Below are 27,662 nucleotides of genomic sequence, written 5' to 3' on the forward strand. Positions count from 1 at the left end.
GCCACCATCCCTGTGATTTTTGCCATTCCCACTGGGTTGTAAACCAAGACCTCCCTCCTTTGACAGCTGGTTTTAGGTTCAGTGTCGAAAAATATTTGAGGACGGCAATGTTTAAAGCACGATGTAAGTCTAAGGTCTTTGCATGAACGCTATGCTCTCCTTATGTATTTTACTTATAGCGTCTTATCTATTCTTAGGGGTGCAAATAGGAGTAGGGAGGGTTATCCGAATATTCGTAGGGGGAAATAGTAGCATGTGTTAGTTTTATTTGCTTTCAGGTGTTTCTTGATTTTAAACACTGATGCCTAGAAATGTTCATTGCTTAACTTCTCTCACACCTGGAATCTACTATTATTTTTGTTTAACTCAAGTGGAATTGTGTCCGTCGAGCTGCATGATCTTCCTTATATTCTATTGCAGTTAATACAATATGTAAAACATAGAAAGGTATAATGTGTGAAAAGGGTTTGATCCCGAAAAAATAAAATCTTACCTCGAGGTCTGGGTATCTGATCTGAATCCTTCTGTCGGCCAAACCATGAGAGTTCCTGCATAAGGTTCCAGTTTCAAGATTCACTTGTTGTGACAACTTATGCAGCTGTTCAGATAAACCAATCTTTTCTCTCCTTTTGCGTTCTCCTGTTACACCCCTTACTCTAAGCCCCATATATATCAATCACATATTCGTTCACAACCAAAATATATCTCTTACTTATTCAATAGCAAAGCCATTGTTGCTGGGCTTTGCAAGCAGGCACAATGAAAACGTTCTTTTTAATTGCAAGTATATACCGCAAAAAGAAAAAATGTCGGCTTCTAAATGCAACAGCTATGTGCTTGCAATAAAAATGTTAGATTTTAAAATAATCATAGAAAACACTGCATATAATACACCAGTCCCGGTGCTTCGTAACACTAAGGTGTACTTAGAACAGGCATGGAACCCATTTAGTTTTTAACGCACATTTCCAGAAAATATTGCCCTTATTTGTCCAAAATAAAGGTAATAATGACTTTGAATTATGGTAAACTTAAGACATCATAAAATCCATAGTATGACATAAAAGTATAAAGAATGGAAATAAAAAAGTAAGGGAACAGTAAAGTATTGGCCCACAAGCCCTGGCACTGAAATGAACTTCTATTTAGGCAGATGTGTACAAGTGATCGGGAAGAAAATGTCACTCACAGAGCAAAAGAGCAAATTGCTGAAGTGGGCTTACCCATTGGCCCAGGGTGTATGCTGTTATGGATAGAAGCCAGCTGAACATACTACCAAGTGAATATGCCTGACTCAAAACTCCTCTTTATATGTATTCTTTCTATTTATGATATGTAGGTGGCAATACAGCTAATTCTTCTTCTAAGCCAGACCTAAAAATGCAAGGCAAGTCCATGCTATAAAGGAAGATTCTTTTGTTAGTTCTAAAAAATGTTGTATGCTATTTAATACATGTGCCTCTTTTGATGCACAGAGCTCTGACCTGTGGAAATCCAAACTTTGTTCACTTTTACACAGCATGATAAAGGAATTGATCACGTTTCTAAACACACTCGCACTGACAGGAAAGAGCCATGAAACGCAGGTTATTTGAAAATCTGGAGTCACACATTTTGGACACATAGTGAAGGTAGGATTAGAACTCAAAGGTCCAGGTTCTGCAGTCAACTGTCAATCACTAGACCACTTTATTTGCCATAAAACTCTTGCTCCCCATCTTGATGGGCATGCATCTTTCTCAATTAGGACATTAATGCCCACAGTTAGGCTCATATTTATTTATATTTTGCGCCACATTTATGTTATATTTTGTAAATTTGTGCCGCTTTTGTGTAACAAAAATGAGGCAAATGTGGCGCAAAAAAAGTATAAATGTGGGCCTTAGTCTTTGGGTCCCTCTGGTGTGCAACTGACCCTCTACAACTCTCTTCATCCTTTCCACCTGCATTGCATGTTTGATGGGAGAGAATATTGCAGCACAGACTGTAACAACATTAAGGCCATAAGTCATGACTGAGCGAAAAATCGTGAGAACTCTGATATACGATGTGAAGGAACATATGCTCCCCCATTGTCTGTGTGGCACGCAGAAAAGGTGGGCCTTCAGAAGGGTCCCAAGCTACCACAGCCTGTTTGTGTGCCACCTCCCACTGCATTTTCAATAAAAAAATGCAAACGTTTTAGCGCCAAATCCCTTTCTTCACTGGTGTTCAAGTTTTGAAGAATAGGTGTTTCCCTCTCTGGTTACAGTAGAAGCTGACTAACGAAGTATAAAGTCCCTTTGAACAAAGCGGCCTCTATTTGTTGTGGATGAAGCTTAAGCAGATGCCACTCAAAACAAATCAGGGCCTCTCACAAATACAAACTTGTTAGTTAACGCGTTATGACGAATCTACTGGCTTCTCAGTCAGTTATGTAACTGTTCCTACTTTTTGCAGCAATATATATTTATATATATATATATGCTGTATTTATTTATATATAATGTTACAGTCATAGTTAGCTATCTCAAGTAACTATAACTCGTGTCCTAAGATTGCGTCCCCACCATGCACAGTCTTCTCATCATTAATTTTACAGCAAATGTTGCACTGATGTTAATAATAATGTCATAGACGATGTCTTGACTGATGTAATATGTGGGATACTTAGCAGAGCATGGCGAGGGCGCAAATTATAGTTACCGTAGGAACATGCTGTAAAATTATTGATAAGAAAACTGTGTGTGTCAGCAGCATCCTCTTGGTGTTTAAATAGGAAGCCTTATGCTTGTTGTTTCCACAAATCATTGCTGTTTCCACGTATCAGGGAAGAGCTGAGATGTCGATCAAACATCCAACTGGTGATCTGTAGCCCTCTCCTATCCCTCTTCTTACCGAGTTGGAAAGAGGTATGCAAAGGTGCCTGCAGCTCTGGTTCACTAGGCAACGATGGGTAAGAAGGCATGAAACTCAACTGGGAACTCACATTCCAAAAGTACTCTGGGCTTTGTATCAGCACTAAACATGTGGAACTAGTGGTAGGTGAAACTCCAGAATATGAAAGGGAGATGAGGAACAGATGAATAAGAGCTTTCAGGACCAAGCCCTTCGTCACTGAACTCCATAAGGCTAGGCCCCAGCCTGAAGAACCATCTGCTGTCTGCCACAGGGAGAGCAGGAAATGGGCTGCTGTGCCTGGAGCTGTACCTGACCTGAGGAAACAGCAGTCAGGAAGCACCGGCTTGAAGAGTCAGCCCAGAGTCAGCCCAGACACCTGGTGCTCTACCTACCGCCTGACAAATCATGCCTAGCAGAAAAAGAACCCAGTGCCAGATTTTTCTTGGTGAATGACTTTACCAAATCTCACTGGTGAGTGAACTGTTCTTGATTCCTGACATACTTGCATCCAGTGGGTCTTGACTCATGATAAATACAAGCCATCCCACTTTCCCAGAAGACCCCGGGTGTAAAAATTAGTGTATCATCCTGGCCGAGTTGTCTGTACCCTTTACTCTACGGCTAATCATTAGTGGTTACATTGTGTCATTGTTACTTAAAACTATGGTCCCCTCAGTTACAGGGGGTACACATGGGGTCACCAACACAAAGAAACACATGTTGTGCCCGGTGCAAACCAGGTTACCAGCTCTTGAAGTTAAACAATACCCTGAGTTCCAACTGAAAGGTGTGAACCAATTTTGAAGAACTCCTTTGCATTCTGAACTAGGGCCTAGACTGCGAGTAACAGTACTGGTTGCCTTGAACACTTAGGTGGTTTTCTTCAACTGGCACCGAGAATCATGACTACACAGTGCACTGGCTTCAACAGCAATCATTTTGCCTACCAGAAGAACCCTAGTTTGTTTTTTCTATTGGTTTGGGAGGGTGAACTGAGCTGTTTTGACAAGACCCATTGATCCATTATGCCGATAGGCTAGAGCTGTGGTAGGGCATAGAGGAAAATTCAGACAGGCCTGAATGCATTTGTTGAATTTTTCTGGTTCCATTTCAATGGCAAACACCGAGTGTAGCTTGAGTCCAGGTGCGCAAGAGGCTCACCAATGGTTAATCACTGCCAAAAAGGCAACTGCAGCCTCCCGTACCTCCCACTTAACTGGTTCTAGGTTTACATCCCCTGCCACACACACACAAAGTTTCTCCTTAAGGTAATAAAGCTAACTAGTATATCAGTTTATTCTTGCATATATGTTTTCCAAGGTGTGGGTGCCTTCCTTTCAATTGTAAACATTTCCACCCAATTGTAAACAGCTCCTGAGTGTCTCCTTGTAAACACTTTTTTAAATTAGTTTAGTGAGCTTACTGTGTACATTTTTTGTGAGGCGTTAGTGTTGACTTTCTTACTGGGGCATTGAGGAATGGTTTGATGTTCAAATTTTCAGTGGATCTGCAAAAATGATAATGATCAATGAGATTGGAGAGAAGACAAGCTACCTAAATACCCGACTGAAAAGCACGCCTTTAACCAAGTTTCTTCTTTACAGGCAAATGGTAATACAAACGAATGTGCGGAAAACAGGATCATGTTTATTTTATTGCAAAACCGTGCCAAAGCCCTTTTTCTCCTAAAATAACCCGTAAAAACATAGTAACGTACTAAAACAAGTGAAGTGACCACAAAAAAGGTTTAACATAAAGAAGACCAATATACCAGTAAAAAGTGAAAATTCTACAAATATGAAAAAAAGGAAAAAAAAGGAAAATACAAAAAATGGAATATGTTTCTAGAAAGGATGACATCAGGTGGAGAGTAAGAAATGCCGTCTCACTCTTACACAAGCAATGTGGGCTGTGGTTGGTGTTGTGCTTCTTAGAAAGTGTGAGTTTCGGAGTGGTTCATCTGCAGTGCTTACCAGGAGCAGTTTGACGGTGGGACGGAATCCTTCTATCTGCAGAAGCCATGAGTTAAATGAGTGTGTGTGTAAACTAGGAGGCATTCATACACTGGATGCCACTGGAAAGGCTGCATAATCTAAGATTACAATGTTTATGGACAACACATCATGGCATAGCATGCATTAAGGAGAGAAGTTCTTAAGCAGGACACATTGACGAGGTAAGTGCTTTTATAAAAACATTGAGAAGTGAGGTTTTCACCAAGAATTGCACTGCTTAAAGGGAATGCAATGAGGAAGGAGGTCCCAAATGAGGATGCAACCGTGTTAAATCCTCACAAGCAAGTAACAATGTGAAGTTGGATGCATTGAGGATAACGTTTTTGTGTGCATCAAATAAAATCCTTATGGATAATCCATCAAGGAAATTACTTCTTAAGTGGAATGGATAGAGGAAAAAGATCATTTAGTAGACTGCATTAAGTGCTCAAGTGCATATGGGCAGGAAATTAGTAACTAGACAGGATCCCTCTGGTAATTGGAAGTTATGACTCAATGGCAATATTTGGGCAATGAGACCTCTTTCTAACCTTCTGAGCCCTTAATATGCATAATGGCCTTTTTAAGAAATCAAGGGAAAATTTGTGACTGTGATGTACTTGGTTTTAGATCTAGTTCTTCGCTTCGTTGAAGTATGTTTAATGGAGGATAACACCAAGTTCATTGGTGCGCATGAATTTCTCTTCATATCAAATGGTGTAACATCGAACATCTGTTCTTTAAGTGTGACCTTGCCAAGAGTTAACAGACATGAAACAGGTGATTCTTTTGACACCATAAACACTATTGGCTAAAGATAGTCATGATTAGCATAATGGACAAATTGGACAAACCAGGGACCAGCTAATTCCATAAGGAACAGACATGGATTGGGACTGCTTGTGTTCTCAGGAATACAGTTCTCTAAATCTACTTTACAGCAGAACTCTACAGCAGCACACTCAACCCTAGATGAGTAAAGTGTCTTCATGACTGGTTTATGATGCTAGAGGAGCTTGGCTAAATGATCGATGGCGGTTATCTTCCTAGCCTCTAACTATACCTTGGGCAAGGACTGACAGCTATTCGCTGGACAAGGCATGGATGTGGCCAAAATTCGGTAGAAAGAAAACTGGTATAAAATCCATGTCTAATCACCAGACAATGGAACTGGCAAAGGTCCTAGAGACCGTAAGGAAACAGTGATCCAGCAGTGATGATGTCTGTTTGCCAGCCACCTGTCAAACGTCTCCCAGCGGGTCTGTTGTCTTCCTGTTATGTCATGGTAGTTTCAATAAAACCTGTTAACTCTATAAGAACAGAAAGGGAAGGCAAAGTGGGGAATGAATGATTATTTGTACTGGGTTGACATTGAATCCCTATACAGTCTGATATGACCAGCAGGGTACACTTTTAGCAATAATGCAACAGGTCTTTAACCATGCATGTAGACATGAGGTATGTGTGCAAAAATGAAATAAATATGGGATAGAATAGTAAGCCGGTGTGAAATGTCCCTGAGGAATTTGTAGTTGCTGTTCGCCAATCAATAACTACCTGGCTGTAAATGCAGTTCCAGAAAGAAACATTGAGGATGCAGGCAACCAGTTCAACCATGATGTGCCATGTCACCTTCAGAGACTCTGCTAGATTTATGTAAGAAGATGCCAGATGATTACAGGTGAAATCACTGACCACAGCGCTAGTACCACAACAGATTGGAATTGCAGCAGTCTACTCGATTTGCCCCTGCCTTGTGGAACATAAACGCACTCTTTTGATTTAGGACTTGAGTGGTACACAATCTGCCATTTGCTGTTGCAAGCATGCTGTCTTCTACTCCTGGCCCATCACCTTCAGCTTCCCATCTGCTGAAGCGCACTCCAAGGGAACCCACGCTGAAGGGATACCCACATCCAGGGCCCCTTCAATGTTATGCTCGCCATCATCAAAGAAGATGTGAGGTCGGATCTGGGTGAGGATGGGACCCTTGGGAGCCCCCACCATAAAGAATGCCTCATCAATGGCCAATCCCCATTGACGAAGGGTGCGGATGGTGCGGATACCCATGTCTCTGCCACTGCGAGCTGTCACAAGATAGGTGCGCAGGGGGCCTTCTTCCCGGCCAAAGTTCTGCCTTATCTTTCCCAGCAGCATCGCAAACTCCAGTAGGGGACCCTAGAAAATGTAGAGAATAGACACTGATGAAGAGACATTATAAATGCAGCTAAAAAAATACAGTTACAAGTTGGTCACAGTGGTATCCTCAGAGTGGGGGACCACTTCTTCAGCCCTGTTTTCTTCCATCAGGGACTACTGGGTGTGGAAACACGAGGCCCAGTTTTACGTGTGCCCATCCACCAACAAGCCTTTGAGGCTAGAATGAAGCAAAGCTTAAGGTCGATCCCCACCTCAACCTCACACTGAGCAGAGGTGCAAGTTTCCAATGCTTCCTTCAACAGTCCCTAAGCCTACCTTCCCCTTCCCATGGTTCTTATACAGGATCTCAGTGGGTCTCCCTCCTCCCATTTACCACCTGCTTGAAGCGGTAGTAAATATAAGGATTAAACTCCCCAGAATAGGCAAAACCTGTTCAAAAGACCTTGTAACTCTAGGTCTGGCAGGTTATTACCCACTCAATGAGGATTTACTTGTGATCCCCATCACCCAGTGCTTCATTTGTAAATAAAAACGTGCTGGTGCCCAAAGCTCTCCTCTAAAACACATGACTGCTACAATTAAATGTGTGAGCACAGAATACTGAGGCAGCGTAATCCTGATGCCATCTTGGGCCTCTTTAATCCATTTATAGCAATTCCCTGCTCCTTCAAATTCCTCTTGCAGCTTTCTGCTTTCTCTCTTTTTGATGCTTTTTCATTTTTCTCTTCCTCCTTCTTTTCCATATGCATCTTTTGCTCACAGTAAATTCCTGATGCAGAAAAATAAGTGTCGGTGTCCAACACCGGCTAAAATTAAGTACTGCCATTACCTCATGTAGAGAAACCAGCTAGAATTAATTCCAGTCTTGTATCTCCCCATAGAGTTAATGATGTGCCCGTAACAGGGCCAAAGAGAGCAGGGCAAGAAGAACCACCTTGTACAATGTGCAGGGTAAAGTCAACTCGGGATACTCATGAAGAAAATAGTGAATAAAACGCAACAAAACAATAGCTAGAGTACGACAGGTGGAGATCAACCATACAGAGAAGACAGTAACTGGTGGCTCAGATGAGCCTCAGCAGTGGATTGTATCTAGTTGTGCCAGTGCTTTAAATGGGCTGGTACTGCCAGATACCAGGAGCCTACCCTAATTTAATTTGAACTGGAAAGAAACTGCACTTCTCAGCACTGCTGCAATATATTTCATGGGAAAATACCAGCACTTTTCAGGAGCAAACAGGTACGCTGGATAGCAAGCACCTCCACTTAAATATTCCCTGCCTGTGCCTAAACGTATAACTACGAGAAATACAATTAGATGTAGTACCACCCAAGCCAGATCATTTTAACATGTTTAGAAAACATTTTTTATTGTAAAGTCATGCTCGTAAAAGAGGCTAGTTTTCGACTATCTCCTTCAAGGTCATTTCACAGATAACAGTGTTTTGTTTCAAGCAGAAGCATGTTATTGCATTTTTAAAATGGCAACAGTACTTACCTGCACTGTTTAAATATATCTAGACATATTTAAACATTGCCATCTTTATAAAATATTTGTGAAACATTCTGAAGGGGGGCCCAGTGATTTTTATTTTTCAACTGGGTGGCGCAGCATTAAAAGGTTTGGAGACCTCTGTGCTAAAGGAAGAAATGCAAAGAACAGCTAAGAAACAGAGAAAAACTATGAGGCCATATAAAGATTATATCAGCTGGGATAAAGCCAGCGGCAGCTCCTCGGCTATGTCGGAGGAGAATGCCCCCCATCCCCACTGCCAGCAGCAGCAGCTGCAAACCTTTTACAGTAAAACAATAATAAACTAAGTTATTATCGTTTTATCGCAAAAGGGAAGGGGCCAAGGGGCGTGACCGGGACAGAGAGGGACTGCACAGCACTAACCCTCAGAGCCCATGTGTGTTTGGCCGGCCGTCTCGGGCCGTCCAAACACACAACGGCCATCCATACACATATGCACACTGGGCCTTCTCCAACCCAGCACTATGTTGCCAGGTTGGAGACAGCAGGCAGAGGCTCCCAATCTGCCTCAGAGCGCCCAGAGCGCTCCGTCCAATCCTAACGCTGCTTTCATGCTGCCAGGCAGCATGAAAGCAGCGTTAGGATTGGCCACAGGACAGGCTGCGAGCCTGTGCCTGCAGTGAGGACCATGGAGCGAAGTAACACAGAGGCGGCAAGGAAGGTACTTTTTTTTATTGTTATTTTTTTGTTTGTCGTTTCCCCCCTTCCTCCTGCCACGCACCGCCCCCCCACGAGCCGCGATTGGCTAAAGCTCACACAATGAAACAGAGTAAGAGATACTGTCTAAGTGTAGCTAGGGAGAGTCACAGAGAACAGTTAGTTAAAAACTCAGTTAGAAAGCAGCTAAAGGGAAAAAAGAGGCGCAGCAGCATCAGCAGAGGAATACTAGTAACAGAAGATAGAGGGACAAAATAGCTTAAGTTAAGATATGCACAAGCAGTCAAAGAGGAAAATGGAGAGCTGCTACGGGGCCCAAAAAGACTGCACGTAGGGTTAAACACAGAGAGGGGCCAACTATGTTGAGGTAGAGCCTCACAACTATTAAAGGAGATGCATCTAAGAAATAATAATTCCAGTGGCTAAGGGAGGATTCTCTGAGAAGAAGCTAGAATAAAACACATGAGAAAACACCCACAGTTGGTGCACAGCAAGATGTTTAGCCCTCCTGCTGCCCCCGGAACATCAGCAGCTCTTTTGGCAGTAAGAGAGCCTGAAGAGAGTAACAAGCATGTGGCGGTGCCCCAGGAACAGCGGAGGAGGGGTAATGTTAACCTTTCTTCCCTTTATTTTTTTTAAATACCTTCTCATAACACCACTCCTCACACAGGGTCGCCACAGCTGCCATTTTGAGCTCTTTTACTTCATCGCTCCTCATAACGGAGCTCTTATGCAGGCTCCCAACTCTCTATAAATAGAAACATTTTGTGGCTCAGATCTCTCTAGGACCACTGAGGATATTACCAATAAACTGAAAAAACTGTAAACTGTAACTGTAAACTGCAATAGCTTCTATTGGGGAAAACCGCTAATTTCTTTTTTCCTTCTTCCTCTCATCAAATAAGTGCTGTTTCCTCAATCCCATATAGGACTAAACACTGCCATATTAATTTAAATAATTGAAAGTTGTTGTGCAGCACACAGTTGGGTGTATTATTGACTTTATTCAAATTTCCTACGCACCAGTATCACAACTAACTGCTTCTATTTTCTTTGCAACTGCTAACACTGTTTGCCCGTACTACACATTATGGATAATTTGCTACAGTCCACATTGAAACCCCTCGCTTCTTCCAGTCCCTCAGAGTCATCCCTAAACGAACAAACTGTGAAGTTAATAAGAAGGCTATACAGGATCCAGTGTCTCCATCTACGTCTCAATTGCCTCTGACTCGGCCCGATCCCATTGATGAAATCAAAAATATCAACCCTATTGGTAAAAAGTCACACTTCAGAGAACTGAGGAGAAATTATTTAATTTAGATTCAAGAATATAAGATTTTGAACAACATATTAGCTACGCTCAGGATGTAGTGGGTTAAGTTGATTCAATGTCAAAGTAAATCCGTCAACTCAAAAAGTGCACAGAGGATCTAGTGAACAGCAATAGGTGCAATAATCTCAGAATCTTTGGCCTTTTGGAAAGTTTGGAGGGCTCTGGCATGATTTCCCTCCTACAGCTTACCATTCCTAAAACTGTTGCGCTCAAAGACTGCACCATTCTTAATATTCAGAGAGCACATTGTGTGGGAACACTACCTCAGTCCAACTCCAATTCGATTTGCCCACAAAGTCTTATCACTTGCTTCCTACAATATTTGGAGCTTTTGACAGTGCTCTCTGCTTCTAAACAACAAAAGCAAATGCTTTGGCCTGGCAAGAAGATCTTCTTTGCTTAAGATGTTGCGCCCTCCACAGATCTTTGACGGAAGTAGTTTTTTGATCTATGCACTACACTTCAAACCATGAATGCTGATTTTGTTTCATTCACCCTTGCCTTTTTAAATTTATGTACAAAGACAGATCCTTCACATATCATGACCCAGTAGACCTGACAAAGTTCATCCAAACCTATAAATGAGAAGCAATGAAAATTGGAAAGACAGATTCTTCTGCCATCATGTTCTCATGATTCATTATCTGTTTGTTTGCAGTTGATGTTTTGTTTCACAAGATGTGGAATGACTTGCTATATTTTTCCTTTGCAGGCCGCTTGTCTGTCACTGACATTGGTCAGTGCCTTGTCTGTCACTGACAGGGGCTGGCAGTCCCTTGTCTGTCACTGACATTGGTATGCCGTGTCCTGTGGTCCTATACGTTATTGTCTCCCTACTCCTGCACCTATCACTGTTTGTATCGTCAAGTCTTATTTTGGTAAGTGTGCCTGGTCTCTGTATTTTTGTTTCTTTCTTAGCTTTTCTTACCAGAACAATGTCTATTATTTACTCCAAAAGTTGGTCTTCTCTACATTGTTTTATTTAATTGTTGTTTCTCTTCTTCTGTGGGGAGGTGGGTTATTAGATGGCCTTTGTCTGTGTGCTCTAACACTCTCTCAGTTAACTGTTGTCGTTCTCATTTTTACCTGCTTACTTATGACTAAAGTCCTCTGACTTTTGGCCATCTTTTATATATTTATCAATGGGAGCTTTTTGTTCTCCCTTTCATCCCTCTCTTTTTACTCCTCCCTCTCTCATTTTCACCCCTTTCTGTACCTTCTTTTTCTTGTATCCTGTCTATCTCTGTCCTTTCTAACTTAGCCTACACCTTTGGATTTCATCTTCCTTTCATATAATTGTCTTCAGGATGGTTTATCAAATTTTATGAATATTTTACATACTGTTCTGCACTATCTTTTTCCTGACTGTACACCATGAGTAACCTATGCATTGTTTCATGGAATATTAAGGGTCTCTGTAACCCCATACAACAGCAAAGAGTTTGGTCACGTTTATCTAGACTTAAAATTATATGAATTCTTTGAAGAAGCACTGGGTGGGTCATATTTTTTGTTTTCCTGCAGCTAATCACAAAAATTGTGTTATTTTTTTACTAAGAAGTTAAAGACAGTGAAGGTAGATGGCTTATTTGTCCCTGAAAATTAAGGATGTACCAATATCTATATGCAATATCTATGGTCCCACTGGACTAGGTTTTCAATTCTGGTACAAATTCTCTACTGTATTAAATTCATGTTCTCAAGATAATCTTATTGTGGGTGGGGACAGTAATCAACTTATGAATTCTCTTACAGATAGATGCTCTCAGTACAAATATATTCCAAACAAAATGCAAACATTATTTAAAAAGACTATTATATCTCAAGGTTTAATTGTTGTCTATCTTTCCATCCTGATAGTATGGACTTCACCTTTTGCTCACCTGTACAACATTCGGACTCCAGGAGTGACTACATCTTTGTTACCCACAATGTCTTATAATCCTCGAAACAGGCTCAAATTGGTTCTATTCTAATTTACAACCACGCCTCGGTCATAGTAGACATAAATTTACTGCCACAAGTCACATGTACTAATTGGTGGAGATTCAATAACTCCTTATGAAAAGATACCACATTTATAGAAACATTTCAACAATTCTCTGTTGAATTCTTCGCTATCAATATAACTTCCAACACTAAAATGAATTATATATGGGATGCTTGTAAGGCAGGATTTATTATAGACTATGTCACCTCTAAGAAAAACTGACTCTCAAGGAATCCGCTATGTTGCTCAAATTATTATTAATATTAAACACCTGGAACATGAATACTTCACTTCAAAGCATAAAAATGCACTGGCCCATCTTACAACTGCAAAACTACAATTTAACAAACAATCTTGTGAAAGCGCATATTGTACTCTTTTAAAAATGAACCCATAGTATTATGGGGTTGTAATAAAGCAGGCAAATTACTAGCAAATTATTTAAAAGTTAATAAACAAAAAGTCTAAAATCAACATCACTAAAGGTACCCCTGAAAATAACCACAATAATTATTCAACATTTTATAGTGTTTCCTTGATTTCTATACTAACGTATACAGTTCGGAGTTTTCAAATTCAGAGGCGATATTAGATGCTTTTCTCACCTCTATACCACAACACAAAGATAGGTTCGTAGAACTTTCTTCACTGGGTGAGGACATCTCAGTTTATGGATGCTCTAACACGACCTAAAGTCAAGGCTCCTGGACTAGATGTGTTTTTTCTCCAACATTTATTTCTACTACAGTAGATTATTCCTAACCCTCTCTTCTCTACACAGGTTTCAATAGTGACAGATAGTAACTACTGGTCTTGTGCAGAAGATCACAGTGATATCTTTCATATGTGTTTTACACATGCCATCTATATTGTGCAGATTGATACACACATATATGTACAGAAATTGAAGTAATTATCAATACTTATTGATCATTTGGGGAAACACCACCACTTGCCCTTCCGTACCCAGCTCCGCCTTTCCCCCTTCCCTCTGGTTATTTACTATCTGTTGAAACAATTTTCCTGATAAGTTACTTTATGCCATTTCACATTGAACGGCATAGTTAGTTACAATGGACTACTAAGCAACGTGGTTGACTCTTAGGTCATATTTATGGCATCAGCGACATAAACCACTTTTCCACGCCCATTAAGACCTTTGACTACTGTATTACCCTCATTTATTTTTCACGTGCCACACTGCATATTTTTTAGGCTACACCACTTTCAATGGGTTGTATGTGCATGTCATAGATGACCGGCAACCCTTCCGTTGACATCACTATTCAGATACCTATGGAATTTTGAAACTCTTTGAAGCTCTTTCTTAATATACACACATCATGTATGTGGGGCACTATTTTAATATGGCCGCTCTGTCTTAATAGACTATTGTGCACATGTCCATTTCCTATTCTTAGGCTTTTTGGGTTGACACATTAATGACGCTTACTCTGTGATGGATCCAACACATACGCCATGTAGTTTTTAGTTTTGGGACACACACAAAATGGCTGGTTTAATCATTATTGACCATTCAGGTCTTTCTTTTGTTTACTGTTGTTCATATGTGTTTTTCAATGCGCTCCGGTCAGCCGATTCTGATCACAAGTTTGGGTTAAACTAATGGACTTTTGTTCGACTACGTTACCATTTGAATAGCTTCACATCTTCCTTGGTGGATCCTCTCCAATGTGGGAAAACAGCATTACGGTGGGAAAGTTTGTGAACTTAGCTATTGCAACTGAATTACAGATTGTCAAGTCTAGGATGCTAGGGAAGTTACCTTTCTTAGATGTGGAATATGCTTTGTCATCATCATAGGTTGGGTAGTACTAATATTAAGTTCTACAAAACAACTAATCAAATGTGATATGTTATTGTTGCACTTTTCGTCCTTTTCTATCTAGATCACAGAATAATATCCCTAATGTGCATTTGACGTTTGATTCTCCACGACTCCCTTTGACTCCGTCTCTCCACATCATAATAAAAGTAACTGTAAAGTTTTTATCTTCTTCCCCTTTAGAATAGTTTACCATTTCTTTTCTTTTTCTTCACTTCCCTCTCTCTTTGTTCCAAAACAAAAATATAAAATGCTATGTTATCTCAACTTGTTGTTCACTATAGAGCTACTTTTCGTAACATCTATAAATTATTCTTATCTTATTACAATACTCATACAGATTATTTTGTAAGTGTATTGTTCATTTTGTGAAACATTAATAAAGCATTTTCAAACCATAAAAAAACAGTAAAACACACAGCGAGACAGGCTAGTGGAGACACACCTTGAGTGGATAAGGATAGCATACAGGTAAATAGCAACAGTAAAACATGCAGAGAGATTAGCTAGGGAACACATACAAAGAGAGTGCCTAGGAAGGACACACAGGACAGCAGCACCATTAAGAAACTAAAGTACACTTTAGGGCTTTCAAGAAAATAGATGCAAGCTACCATATAGCTTTACACTACCTCTCATGTTGAGCACAAGATAACCAAACCACATTCAAATTCCATGGGATAAAGCAGATACCAAGTGATCCTAGGAATGGTAACAGGAAGTTCAAGTTACGTCAACCTTTGAATCATGAAGCTTAAGGCTGTGTTACTAGGTCTTAACAATGACGGTGAACTACAATACTTTTGTGGTGAATAATTTTTGTTGATTACCATCAGAAACTTTGTATAATTCATGCATGACCCCACCTGATCTGAATAACATATTTTTAAAGTCCAATTTATCATGACTATATAAACCTCTAGGCATGAGTTTTTTGAGAAGTGGTATTGAAATGGGTATGGATCCAAGCACAAATGTAGTCTGTCAATGTTAGTTTTGCAATGACATGTCTTTATATTAAAATACACTCTTCATCATTTATTCTTACTGGTTTTGTCCTGGAAGCACTCCAGCGACTTAGTGCTAGTAATCGCGTGTATGAGGCATGCTGTTCACACAGAAGTTACCATGTACCACACTGTAATGTATGTGGGTTTTTAAATATTATTGAATACACATGCCATTTATATTGTGCAGATTGATACACACATATATGTACAGAAATTGAAGTAATTGTCAATACTTATTGATCATTTGGGGAAACACCACCACTTGCCCTTCCGTACCCAGCTCCGCCTTTCCCCCTTCCCTCTGGTTATTTACTATCTGTTGAAACAATTTTCCTGATAAGTTACTTTATGCCATTTCACATTGAACGGCATAGTTAGTTACAATGGGCTACTAAGCAACGTGGTTGACTCTTAGGTCATATTTATGGTATCAGCGACATAAACCACTTTTTCCACGCCCATTAAGATCTTTGACTACTGTATTACCCTCATTTACTTTTCACGTGCCACACTGCATATTTTTTAGGCTACTCCACTTTCAATGGGTTGTATGTGCATATCATAGATGACCGGCAACCCTTCCGTTGACATCACTATTCGGATACCTATTGAATTTTGAAACTCTTTGAAGCTCTTTCTTAATATACACACATCATGCATGTGGGGCACTACTTTAATATGGCCGCTCTGTCTTACTAGACTATTGTGCACATGTCCATTTCCTATTTTTAGGCTTTTTGGGTTGACACATTAATGACGCTTACTCTGTACTCACTGCCACAACCACACATGGAGGCATTCTTTATTACAAAGGAGAACACTCCAATTATGAGTAAGACTACTGTGATGGATCTAACACATATGCCATGTAGTTTTTAGTTTTGGGGCACACAAAATGGCTGGTTTAATCATTATTGACCATTCAGGTCTTTCTTTTGTTTACTGTTGTGCAAACATGCACATATAGATTGTTTTATTATGATGACTCAGAATCAAGGTGAGTCTCTAAATTTGTGAGCAAAACACACTTTGTCCCTACTGTGTTGAGTGGTTGCTTGCTTGGTGGACAGTATATATGAGGTCCACCTCCTGAACTTTCCAATATGGCAATGCATGCAAGTAATGCAAGACGGCACTGGCAGCCCGAGGATGAAATGTTTCTCTCAACCCTGTTAGTCTGTTTTACACTATTGCCATGCACGGACGTAACATGTGGGCAGTGAGGACGGTTATAACCACGAGAGCATCATTGACAAAGTGGTTTCGGGCACACAGGGTCCGCCGGATATGACTACTTGAATCTCTTTACACTATGTTTGCATAAACAATTTGGCAATTTCCCTTGCCTGACACTGTTTGTAATTTGCTTGTGGGATTATATTATTCTCTCTTTTCCTTCATGAATGAATCATGTGTGTCACACTAGGGCATTTGTCCTCTAATCTATGTCCACCCTACATAGTGTTTATTTCATTCTTTTACTATCGGGGCACAGATACCACCCTTCTTTTGACTAACTCATTTTCTAATGTAGTTGGGATGCTGTGATTATTTCTAGCATGTATTGCTTTTTAATTTTACTACAAATGCATAGGCCAACTGACTTTTGTTTTGGAGGACTGCTCATCTACTTAAATATGGGTGAGAAACTGACACTACTTGCTCTGCGCTTCACACCCTTATATATAGCTTACCTTACATTTTTGTGGTGATATTTCTCTGAATGGAACTACACTTTGTAGCTTTTAGAACACAGGTGCATATGCTTAGCTTTTTCTGTGACCTTCCTTGCATTTTCCTTTATTCTGTTACCTGTTTATGTTTTTCACAGTTGTTTCACCAGGCTATGCACACTTTCCTATTACTGAATTCTAGTGCTCTCTTCTCAACTATTTGAGTTATCAAATGTGTCATCAAATGATTCTCTCTGAATATATTTTGCTCCGGAAGGTGCATATTTCATGAATTACTGCATGCTTCTCGTTAGATTAATCATAGTATATGTTTATTCTTTCTAGCTCTGATGAAGTCATTTGTTATATCCATGTGAAAAAACACATGTTGGCTAGACACTAATCGAAAATTAAGAAATATGTATCAATAAAGAAGATACCATTTTGTCAAACACTTGAGACATTTGCATTATTAACATTATACAAAATGTTCTTTTACTCTTGTTTTTATATGTGTACATGTATTTTATGTTGTTGCCTTTGAAACAAATACATTACAACATTTTAAAATGCTTTTTTGTTGTTTATGCTAACAAGGCCTAAGTTAGGCCTTGACGCCATCTTGTTCAAAATTTTATTTGTGCAGCACACAGTCAAGCTAAGTTATGTTTTTTATTTCCATTGACGTTGTTCTTGTTGTCATCAAAGAAAACTTTCCATCAGGGGCTCAGTATTGTAGCGGCCATTCAAGGTATCTTTCACGAGCTACTGTGTTCATTCACAATAGTTCACTGTTGTTTTGTAACTAGTTTGTCCTGCCACCTCTGGATAACATCAGCATAGAAGGGTTAAATCAATATTCATCTAGTTGGATAGTGCTTAATTGGTAAGTCAATATGACGTTTAAAACCATGCTCAGGTTTGAAATTATACGCCTTGCTCACCCTTTGATGAATATGCAGCTTTAGTTATGTACTATTAGACAATTTTCTATATAAACCCTCGATTTTGGCGGTGAGCCAGAACTTTCTTGTTGACTTTCTGATGATACTAGGGATGCTATCTGATTTCTTATTATTTCTGCTGGTCATTTGGGTCTCAGAATCTTCCTGATTTTGCTATTTTGTATTTCGCTATTACTGTAAGCCTTCATGGCAATTACTTATGCACCTCCTCTTCAATTTCTGTACTGTACTTTTTTGAATTTTGTAATCAATCTTTTCACATTTTCTAATTTTGCAATAGAACTCATTTATTGAGTCTTTCCTTACTTGACTGTATTTTTTATATGCTGTGCGTTGTCTTGTCTCTGGACACATTATCTCATGAAACTGAGGTTTAACAACGTCCCTGATCCATTTGTTTGTGGGTGTAATAGTGAGGTGTCTTTTGGAGTGTAAGAATTTAGGGCACCCCTAAGCCCACACCTGCAACTCAAATTATACGTTCTGAGATTTCTGTTACGATTTGGGGAGTATTTGAATGGCTGCTCCGCCTCATTTGCTGTACATCAGTCTATGGACACTCCTTCTTTGGTGGCACCTATTACCAACTGCGAAGGGAGTGTGCTAGGAGAACTCTGGACACCAAATCCTTTGCCTCTGATTTTGATATTGCTAGTACGAGGGGACAGAACAAAATGTCTGGTAATCATGTACAGTTTACACAAAATTGTCTGGTAATCAAATTACTAGATGACTTCCACTTTGCACCATTTCCAACCTTCACTTTCATTGAGGAGTTATAACGATGATACAGATTAAACAGTACTGCAGTTCACTTCCTAACAATTATTGTATGGGAGGGGTATCCAGAGCATTCTGCTGCTAGAAAAGACATATGCTATTCTGTGAATTACTGGTATGACTCAATAGTATGACAAAAATAGCTGTCGGTAATGCTGCTACCAACCACAGCATTTTCACAGCATTAAACCCCAAGGTGATAGAGGTCTAACAGCAATATGTGCTGCAATGTGAGGGCAGCCTGGTGGATCGTTTCTAGAGACTCTTTGTTTTTATTAATCTTAGTAAATAAGAAATATTTTAGAGTGGCCTAGGACCTATGCCTTCAACTCACTGTCAAACTGGACTTTATTTCCACTTCATGTTCACTTTAGTTTCCTCCAACTTTTTGTATATTCTATGTAATATGATAAATGCTTTATTGCACAGAGGAGCAACTACAAATGTCGTAGCTCAGAGTGCAAAGCTAGAAGACAAATATTTTTCTTGAGACATGATAGCCCAAACTGAGTAATCATTTATTACAGTGTTCAGCATGGTATAACCGTGATACAGTATGCCAATAGCTGTAAAAATAAAAGTGAAACAAGGAAAAAATACATATCCTTGTTAACTACACAATTCATAATAAAGCAATCAGAATAACATCAATAAACTACAGGTAAGTACATAAAGGATCATGGGCCAGATGTAGCAAAACGCCAATTTGCGAGGTGCAAAGTGCGAGTCCATGCGACTCGCAATTTGCACCTCGCAAATTGGTATGCAGTACGGTGTCTCAGACACCGACTGCAACTCGCTATGGGGTCGCAATGACTTACCTCATGAATATTCATGAGGTGGGTCGCAAATTGCTGCCCCATAGCGAGTATAGGCACTCGCAAACATGGAGGCCTGCTGTCGTCAGCAGACCTCCATGTTCGTGACTGCTTTTAAATAAAGCAGTTTTTTTTTTTCTCTTTGCAGCCCGTTTTCCTTAAAGGAAAACGAGCTGCAAATAGAAAAAAATACAGAAACCTTTTGTTTCGGTTTTTTTCAGAGTAGGCAGTGGTCCATAGGACCACTGCCTGCTCTGAAAAAATAATTTTGTGAGCATTCACAAAGGGGAAGGGGTCCCGTGGGGACCCCTTCCCCTTTGCGAATGAGTTACCATCCACTTCAAGTGGATGGTAACTGCGAGTTGATTTGCGACCGCTTTCGCGGTCACAAATCAACTTAAATCGCGGTGCGAGTCGCAAATAGGAAGGGAACACCCCTTCCTATTTGCGAGTCGGAAACACATTTTGCGAGTCGGCTCCGACTTGCAAAATGTGTTTCTGCATCGCTTGAGGGCTTTTGCACCTCGCAAACGGCGTTTTTCGCCGTTTGCGAGGTGCAAAAGCCTACCTACATCTGGCCCTATGTTAGGTACTTTGTAAGCATCTGTTCATCGCATGTAGAACTGTGAATATACATGCTCTGCATACTACTGCCATCTAGTGCTGGGTTCAGACTGTTGCAACTTGTTTTTTTCAAAGCAGTTTTTTGAATCACAAGGTCTCAGTGGCTCTTCCTCAGGCAGAAAATGCACATGGGCACTGACTCTACCTTTAGATTGTTTTCTGCACATCGGGGAAGAGTAGATATGGAATAGTGAGTAGGATAGGATAGTGGCTATAAGTGTAGTGTAAATAATTATATATGTTGACAATATCTGTAGCAAACACTGGCTCCCAGGGAGGTGGGAGAGGGCATGTGAAACTACATGCGACTAACAAATACTTACAGCGTAAGCAACTTTGGGGGTCATTCCAACCCTGACGGTCATCGACCGCCAGGGTGGAGGACCACGGAAGCACCGCCAACAGGCTGGCGGTGCTTCCCAGCCCATTCTGACCGCGGCGGTAAAGCCGCGGTCAGAAAAGGGGATCCGGCGGTTTCCCGACGGATTTCCCCTGTCTGGGCTGAATCTCCATGGCGGCGCTGCAAGCAGCGCCGCCATGGAGATTCCGACCCCCTTCCCTCCACCCTGTTTCTGGCGGTTTTTACCGCCAGGAACAGGATGGCGGGAACGGGTGTCATGGGGCCCCTGGGGGCCCCTGCACTGCCCATGCCACTAGCATGGGCAGTGGCGGGGCCCCCTAACAGGGCCCCAGCATGATTTTCACTGTCTGCTTAGCAGACAGTGAAAATCGCGACGGGTGCAACTGCACCCGTCGCACCCCTGCAACACCGCCGGCTCCATTCGGAGCCGACTTCTGTGTTGCAGGGCCTTTCCCGCTGGGCCGGCGGGCGCTCCTTTGGCAGGCACCGCCGGCCCAGCGGGAAAGCCAGAATGGCCTCCGCGGTCTTTTGACCGCGGAGCGGCCAAATGGCGGTGACCGCATGGCGGGCGGCTACCGCCGCCTGCCGCGGTCAGAATGACCGCCTTAGTCTGCTCATAGCATGTGTGGCTGTGGATACACATGCTCTATATCGACTGTAAAGCTGTACTCCCCTAAGCAGTGGGTAGGCATTGGATGGTGCAGAGGTCTGAAACAGAGTCCTTAAGACCTACTCTAGCTAGTTGCTTTGCCAAAATGTCCACACAGTAATGCTTTGTGAAGGTGTGTGGAGTGGCCCACATAACTGCTATGAAGTGGTCAGCTATGGATATGTTGCAAAGAAAAGCCATAGTGGTGCAATGGCCTGGGGAGGGTCTGTAGGGTTCCTCTGGCTTTAAGGTAACAGGTCTGGATACATTTACCAATCCATCTGGCTATACTTGCCTTAGACATGGGATGATCCTTATGAGGTTGTGTAAAGGCAACTAAAAGTTGTTATGTTTTACAGCAGGACTTATGTATGTAATACACAAGAGTGCACTTGACGTCAAGTGTGTGAAGTGCTACCAAGTCAGGCTGGAGGAAGAAGTTCAGGAGTTCAATTGTCTAGTTAAGGTTGGAACCCTTCCATGTCGAAAGGCTTAGCAGCACCTCAAAGAGCCCATGCTGCGCCCGTCTATTCCTGGGCATGTCTCCTCTAACGTTGGCGCGGACCGCGCACCATGGGCCTGACTGCTGAAGGACCAGAAGCCAGGCACAGTTATTGACACTTTTAGCCTTTGAGCTAGCGTTGCCCAGTTCAAATACACATACAGTGGACTTTGGCGCCACCCAGTGGAGTATTTTCCCCTCTACCCTTATGCTATTGGCTGTTTGTCTCCGCCTCCTATGATTCCTTTCTGACTTGCACCGTTTACACAAAACAGCCATTTGTTTTTATTTTTTTTTAATGTAGAGGCTTTTTGACATACATCAGGACTCAAAATGTTAGCCAGATCTATACGCTTTGCCAATATTTGTTGCAAGAGCTTTCTAAAAAGAAGGCATGTTCTAAATTTTGATTGACAGGGCAAGTTTATCAAAGCCAGGGTCCTAGCTGGAGAGTTCAGATCCGAATTATAGATTGAAAACAAGGTTATTTTCGTGTGAGCAGCATGCATCAGCGGTGGAGAGTGCAGATGGTAAAAGTGAGTGTCAGCATGTTAAGCTATGTTTTGAGATCCAATGTTGTATTTGCACTGCCCTACTTCAATAGTGTACCCACCTTGCCCATTGGCACGGCTTCCATGGACTTTTCGTACTTTACAGCTTCGTCTAGGCCTTTCTCCCGGAATACTCGGTCGGTCTCGTCCGAGAAGAGCACGGAGTCGCCGTCGAATGCCACCCGGAGCTGGTTGGTAGGGGGATGCAGTTCCTGCTGGAAGAGCATGGCAGCTGACACGCCTGTAGTTAGATGCAAGAGAAAAGAGATTACCATGATGAAGCCACAGCCCGAAAGGTGCAGGGACCGCAGGGGGCAATTTTTCGGCAGAGGGGAGAAGTAGAGACACTTAATAGGTGCAGAGGTTGACAGGGGCCAATTAAGGTGAAGAGGTGGCAGAAGTCAGAAATCAATGGCTGAGGAATGATCTAAAAACACCAAGTGGGAACACTTTTTAGCAACAGGGAGAAGCAAATTTCGATTGGCCTTCCTGCCAACAGGGATGAACGATCATAAAAGTAAGGAATGGTTGTTTTGTTGGGCAGATAAAGTTGGGTTTTGTGGCCAACGCAGCCCTGTCTCAGCTGGTGCATTTGAGATGAACAGAGAGGTCAGGCAGTTTTAAGAGAAGAGGCTGGAGGGAAGAGGGACTCACACATGCATATTCCTCATCCACCTCGTCCTGAGCAACCTTGCTGATTTACTTTGAATTTTTCATCTGTTACCAATTGACCCCCAACCTATTATGGTGGCACTTGACAATGCATTATATATATTATTATTTTTTACTAAGGACTGCATATTGATAATGGCCCAATATTACTTAAAATGCATCACACAGTACAAGTGCACGCCACAGATAGTACCAGAACAGTTGGTAGAGTTGCTGTTTTTACATGTGTGCCACTTTTCTTTTAGGAGCCTGGGCCAGTTCTTTTCATGGATACCTTGAACTGCAGATTATTCAGCTTTACAATATCCCCAGGTGCCAGACTGGATCCAGAATATTTAAACAGCTTTGCTCCCGTGAGCCAGTAGCAGGCACTGTGCGGCTTCGCGTTGACTTAATTCCGCCCCGGAAGAGATGATAAAGCTGAATATAAGAGCCATCTTCGTGGGTCAACGCTATTTCCTTCCTTTCCACACCCTTGTACCTGGATCTGGAGCTCCCTGCCAACTTTTTCTCCATCATTTGATGGGCTTTTTTCTTAAAATTCTTCTTTTTTCCTTGGCGCAAGGGAACTATGTCCTCTCCTTAAAGTAAAGGGTTTAAGTCATGTAGGGACTGTCACAAACAAATGTCTGTGACAGATCTCCACGAGGTGTGTCTTTAGCGTTTGAGTTCGGGTCAAGAATCAAGTCCTGTGCAGATTGTGCCCTTGTGAATCCAAAGGCGGTACTGGAATGCAAAGTTATACACCACTGATCTTAGAAAGAAGTCTCAGAAATCTTGCTCCCACATGAAGTTAAAGGCCTAGTACTGCAAAAGGCCCTCATGTTGAGCAAAAGCACAAGCCATCCAAGTGCAATTCATCCCAGTACCTCTATTTTCAGTCCGAGAAGTCGCATGGACGTCAGGGTGCCCCTTGGACTCGCTACTGGCCCCTCACCAAAGAGCTAATTCCGCAGCTGATCCCAATGCACCCTACATTTCCAATGGGAAATTGATAACATCACAACAGATAAAGGCCTTTGGAGAGCACATGTTGCGAATCTTTGGCACTCCTTCCACTCCCTTGGTCCCAAGGGATCCATGGAGGCCTCCAGTTGAATTACTATCGGCAGGTCAGCCCTTGGTGCCATCTGTGCCTCCTGAATCCCTCTCAGGATCAGCTCTAATGTTGGAGCCAACTAACCAATCCGGCAAGAAAATCCACAACGGTCCTTTTGACATCAACACCTGACCCAATGCTGGTAGTACGGGATGAAGACCCTGTCCCTATAGTCTTATAGGAATCTAAGCCAGATTTATCTCAGCCTCAACCAAAGTTGCGTCCCAAAGCCGTACTGATGGACCTGGCACCAGTTCAATCTGACTCAGAAAGAACCATGACTTTGCCTCAGAACCCAACCCCAGTGAACTCCAATTCATTCCCTATGACTCCCCTAGATAGGGATTCAAAACTAATCAAAGCAAGCCAATTCCTCCAATCGGTCAATGTCAGACATGATTAGTGAGATCCTGCTGGTAGTCTCTAAAGAATTTTGTACCAACCTGGCTCAAGCTATCTAGGATGGTCAGGATACGGCCAAACATCTCATCTGCTCTGGACTGGACATTACTAACTGAAGAGGCAGTGTGTTTCGGTGTCACACTTAGTTGAGATCCACAGGCATCTCTGGTGACGTGCCGGACTCTTTGATGTATATGCCATTTGAGAGTGCTCACCTTTTGGCGAGAAGGCAAATTCAGCATTGGAGCACTTCAAAGAAAGTCACGTTGGCGAGCTCCTTAGCCTTTCAACTCCAGCACAACAGCACCCTAAGCAATTTTGCCCCTTTAAGGCTTCTCCAGAGGTTTGGTGCACTGGTAATGCGAAGGCCCATTACCTCTGCAACTGGCACCCCAGCTGTTTCAGGGCAGAGATCAAGCAGACAATGTCCAGACCACCAAGTGTAGCAAACTTTCCAGTCCCCGTCCTTGCAGCATCAGGCTCCAAGCAGCACAAAACCACCTTGTGGGAGTCAGAAATAGGCATTTACTCGAAGGGCAGCAAAATATAACACCTGACAGGTGTGTCTTTCAGATAGCTCAACAAGGCTATGATCTGCTATTTCCTTTTGACCACAGCATCTCTCACCACATTAGTACTTCTTTCAGAGGAGCACCAATCCATCTTGCTCCAAGAAGTGCACGTTCTTTTGACTAAAAGAGCCATAGAAAGGGTTGGGTCAGGAAATAGGGAATGGCTATTACTCCCACTATTTATTCATACCGAAGAAGGACGGAGGCCTTCATCCTCTTTTAGATTTCCACCCGATGGACGTCTTCATGCAGAAGGACAAATTCAAGATGCTCATGTTGGCAGAGGTTCTGTCTGCAATGGATCCAGGCAATTAGATAGGGGCTTTGGCCGCAAGACACCTACTTCCATACCTCCATTCACAGTCTTACAGATATTTCTTGCAATTCAAGGTGGGTCAGGAGCATATTCATTTGCCATGTTCCTCTTCAGCCTCAACAGTGACCATTAGGAGTTTATGAAAGGGATGGCAGTAGTCACAGCCTACCATCGGAGGTTGGGGATTCCACTGTTTTCTTATCTTGCTGACTAGCTTTTGAAGGCAGACTCATCGCAGTCTGTTACAGATCACCACCAAACAACAGCAAACCTCCTGACATTGTTGGGGTTCACTATACGCATGCTAAAGTCACATCTGAAGGACTGGCTTTCCTCTGTGGTGCTAGAAGGGTGGAATATGCACACAGCAGTTATGGCCCGGTTGCTGCATTTCAGGGACAGGAACAGCATCCTGCAGGTGGCAAGGGAACACGGCCACAGCCACTAGAGGGAGGGAGTAGGAATGTATATCCCGATTGCCCCACAGCAGTGCAGGAACAACGAGAATTCTACTTAAGGGTCAAAAAGCACCTCCACCATGAGAGCATTCAATATGCAATATTCTTTCTGGCAAAATTTAGGATTATCGACTGGGGAACCTCCCACTTCTTCACAAGAGGGGCAGATGCTTGGGCCTCGCTGGAGGCTAGTGGGTACCCAGTACCTGACAGGGGTGAGGTGACCTGGGAAGGGGGCTGGCGTGAGCCTCACTAGTGCAGAAGGGCGCACAGATGGCTCTCATTGGGTCCCACAAATGACCAGGCAGAAACCGGAAGGGCATGAGTGGTGGTGTTGTAGGGCTATTTTAGTGCTTTGCATGGGCACCTTTATTTTAGCTTTGCTCCGGAGGTCTGTTCCCTTTCACTCAATCGCATTTCATTTTATTCCTTTTATTATTTTAGAAAAGCATTTAAGCTGTTCTGTTTTATTATTTTTATCTGTTGCCCTTCCAGTCAGAATTTATTAGTTCTTTTGCACAACATTTCATCTTGTGTTCAGCCCAAGACTGAATGAAGCTGTACATGATCATTTACAGAGTGTTGCCAGTCCAAAAAGTACAATCTCTACCCTACACAGAAAATATGTTTTATTATGTCAGGGCAGTTCTCAGAACAACAAAATGTTTTATTATAAAACAACAGACTGCCAATAATCAAGTTAGAGGGGAACATTACAGCCAGCCTGGGAGGACTGCCAGCAGACCAACAGGCAACACTCTCTGCTCATTATCCAGGTATGGGTGTGGGTCTTCCTTGCAGAGACCGAGTAGGGGCAGGTTAGGGCTAACACTGCTATTTGCTCTCATGTAGATTTTTAGTAGTGCAGGTAGGGATCTTAGATTCACTAGTGTGACAGAATGTTGGGACTTCTTTTATCTGTTTCTCATTTTTCATCACAATGATAATAGTGTTGTTTTACTGTCCTAATAACTGCAATTCATCACTCATTGCATAGAATGCAGTTGTGTCAATAAAATATATTGAACCAAATACTGCTTCTGTTTGTCTTATGTATGTACAAGACTTATCTAACTGAGAGAAAAGGGGAAGTTCTGTTCCACCACGACTTCCTGAGAAGTTATAGAGTGTCATGCATCAGGATGCCACAAATCACCTTTACTCTGGGGTTCTGTGAGGTGCTGCTAACTAGCCAAAGGGGTTAGGCCGACAGCTGCTAGATGGTGTGGGATAAGACTCAGTCCTCCACACACCGTGGTGCTGCCACCCGAATCCAGCAGTCTTGTCCCAATGACAAGAGTCCTACAGCAGTGGCTATCATACAACGGAGTCAAACCTTAGAGGTGACCAACTGGTGGGAGTCCTTGGCAGGGTAGTCAGAGGATTCAGAGAATGAAACGCCATCCGGTAGCAGCTCAGATGATCTGCTGCCGCACTCCAGTGTTACGCCAATGACAGCAGATGAGATACTTTGATGAATGCCCTGGGGCACAAACTGATAGGGGGACAGTGAGTGGTTGTGCGGAGGGGTGTTGTGAGACTGTGGTGGAGCAGGCTCCTTTACCATTCCGCAGGTCAACCCAAGTTGAGACATGCCTCTGTAGTTTAAGATACTTGTGTTAACATGGTTGGGACGACAGACACCTCAGCAGTTGGGGAAGCAGGTCATTTTAAGCCTGCAGTATGAGAGTGTAGGTAGGAGGGAGTTTAAATGAGAGTTTGTAAGGAGAAGGAAACAGCACATCTTCCACAGGGAGGTCGACCACCTATAAGGAATTAATAGAGGGGCAATTCCAGAAGACTCGAAATGGTT

The 27,662-nt window shown here is 42.2% G+C and overlaps 1 protein-coding gene across 1 annotated transcript in view; it reads right to left on the reverse strand.

Moving 5' to 3' along the window:
• Positions 1-4,507: 4,507 nt before the first annotated feature.
• Positions 4,508-27,662, reverse strand: part of LOC138284418 (cytosolic 5'-nucleotidase 1A-like) — a 98,046-nt gene continuing 74,891 nt past the window's right edge. Inside the window, exons 6-7 of the mRNA XM_069223161.1 lie at positions 22,393-22,571; positions 4,508-7,052 (exon numbers count right to left, since the gene is read on the reverse strand). Coding sequence (XP_069079262.1) covers positions 6,711-7,052; positions 22,393-22,571 — 521 coding nt within the window. The 3' untranslated portion in view covers positions 4,508-6,710. The remainder of the gene's footprint in view (positions 7,053-22,392; positions 22,572-27,662) is intronic.

The sequence above is a fragment of the Pleurodeles waltl genome, chromosome 3_1, assembly GCF_031143425.1.
Source record: "Pleurodeles waltl isolate 20211129_DDA chromosome 3_1, aPleWal1.hap1.20221129, whole genome shotgun sequence".
NCBI lineage: Eukaryota > Metazoa > Chordata > Amphibia > Caudata > Salamandridae > Pleurodeles > Pleurodeles waltl.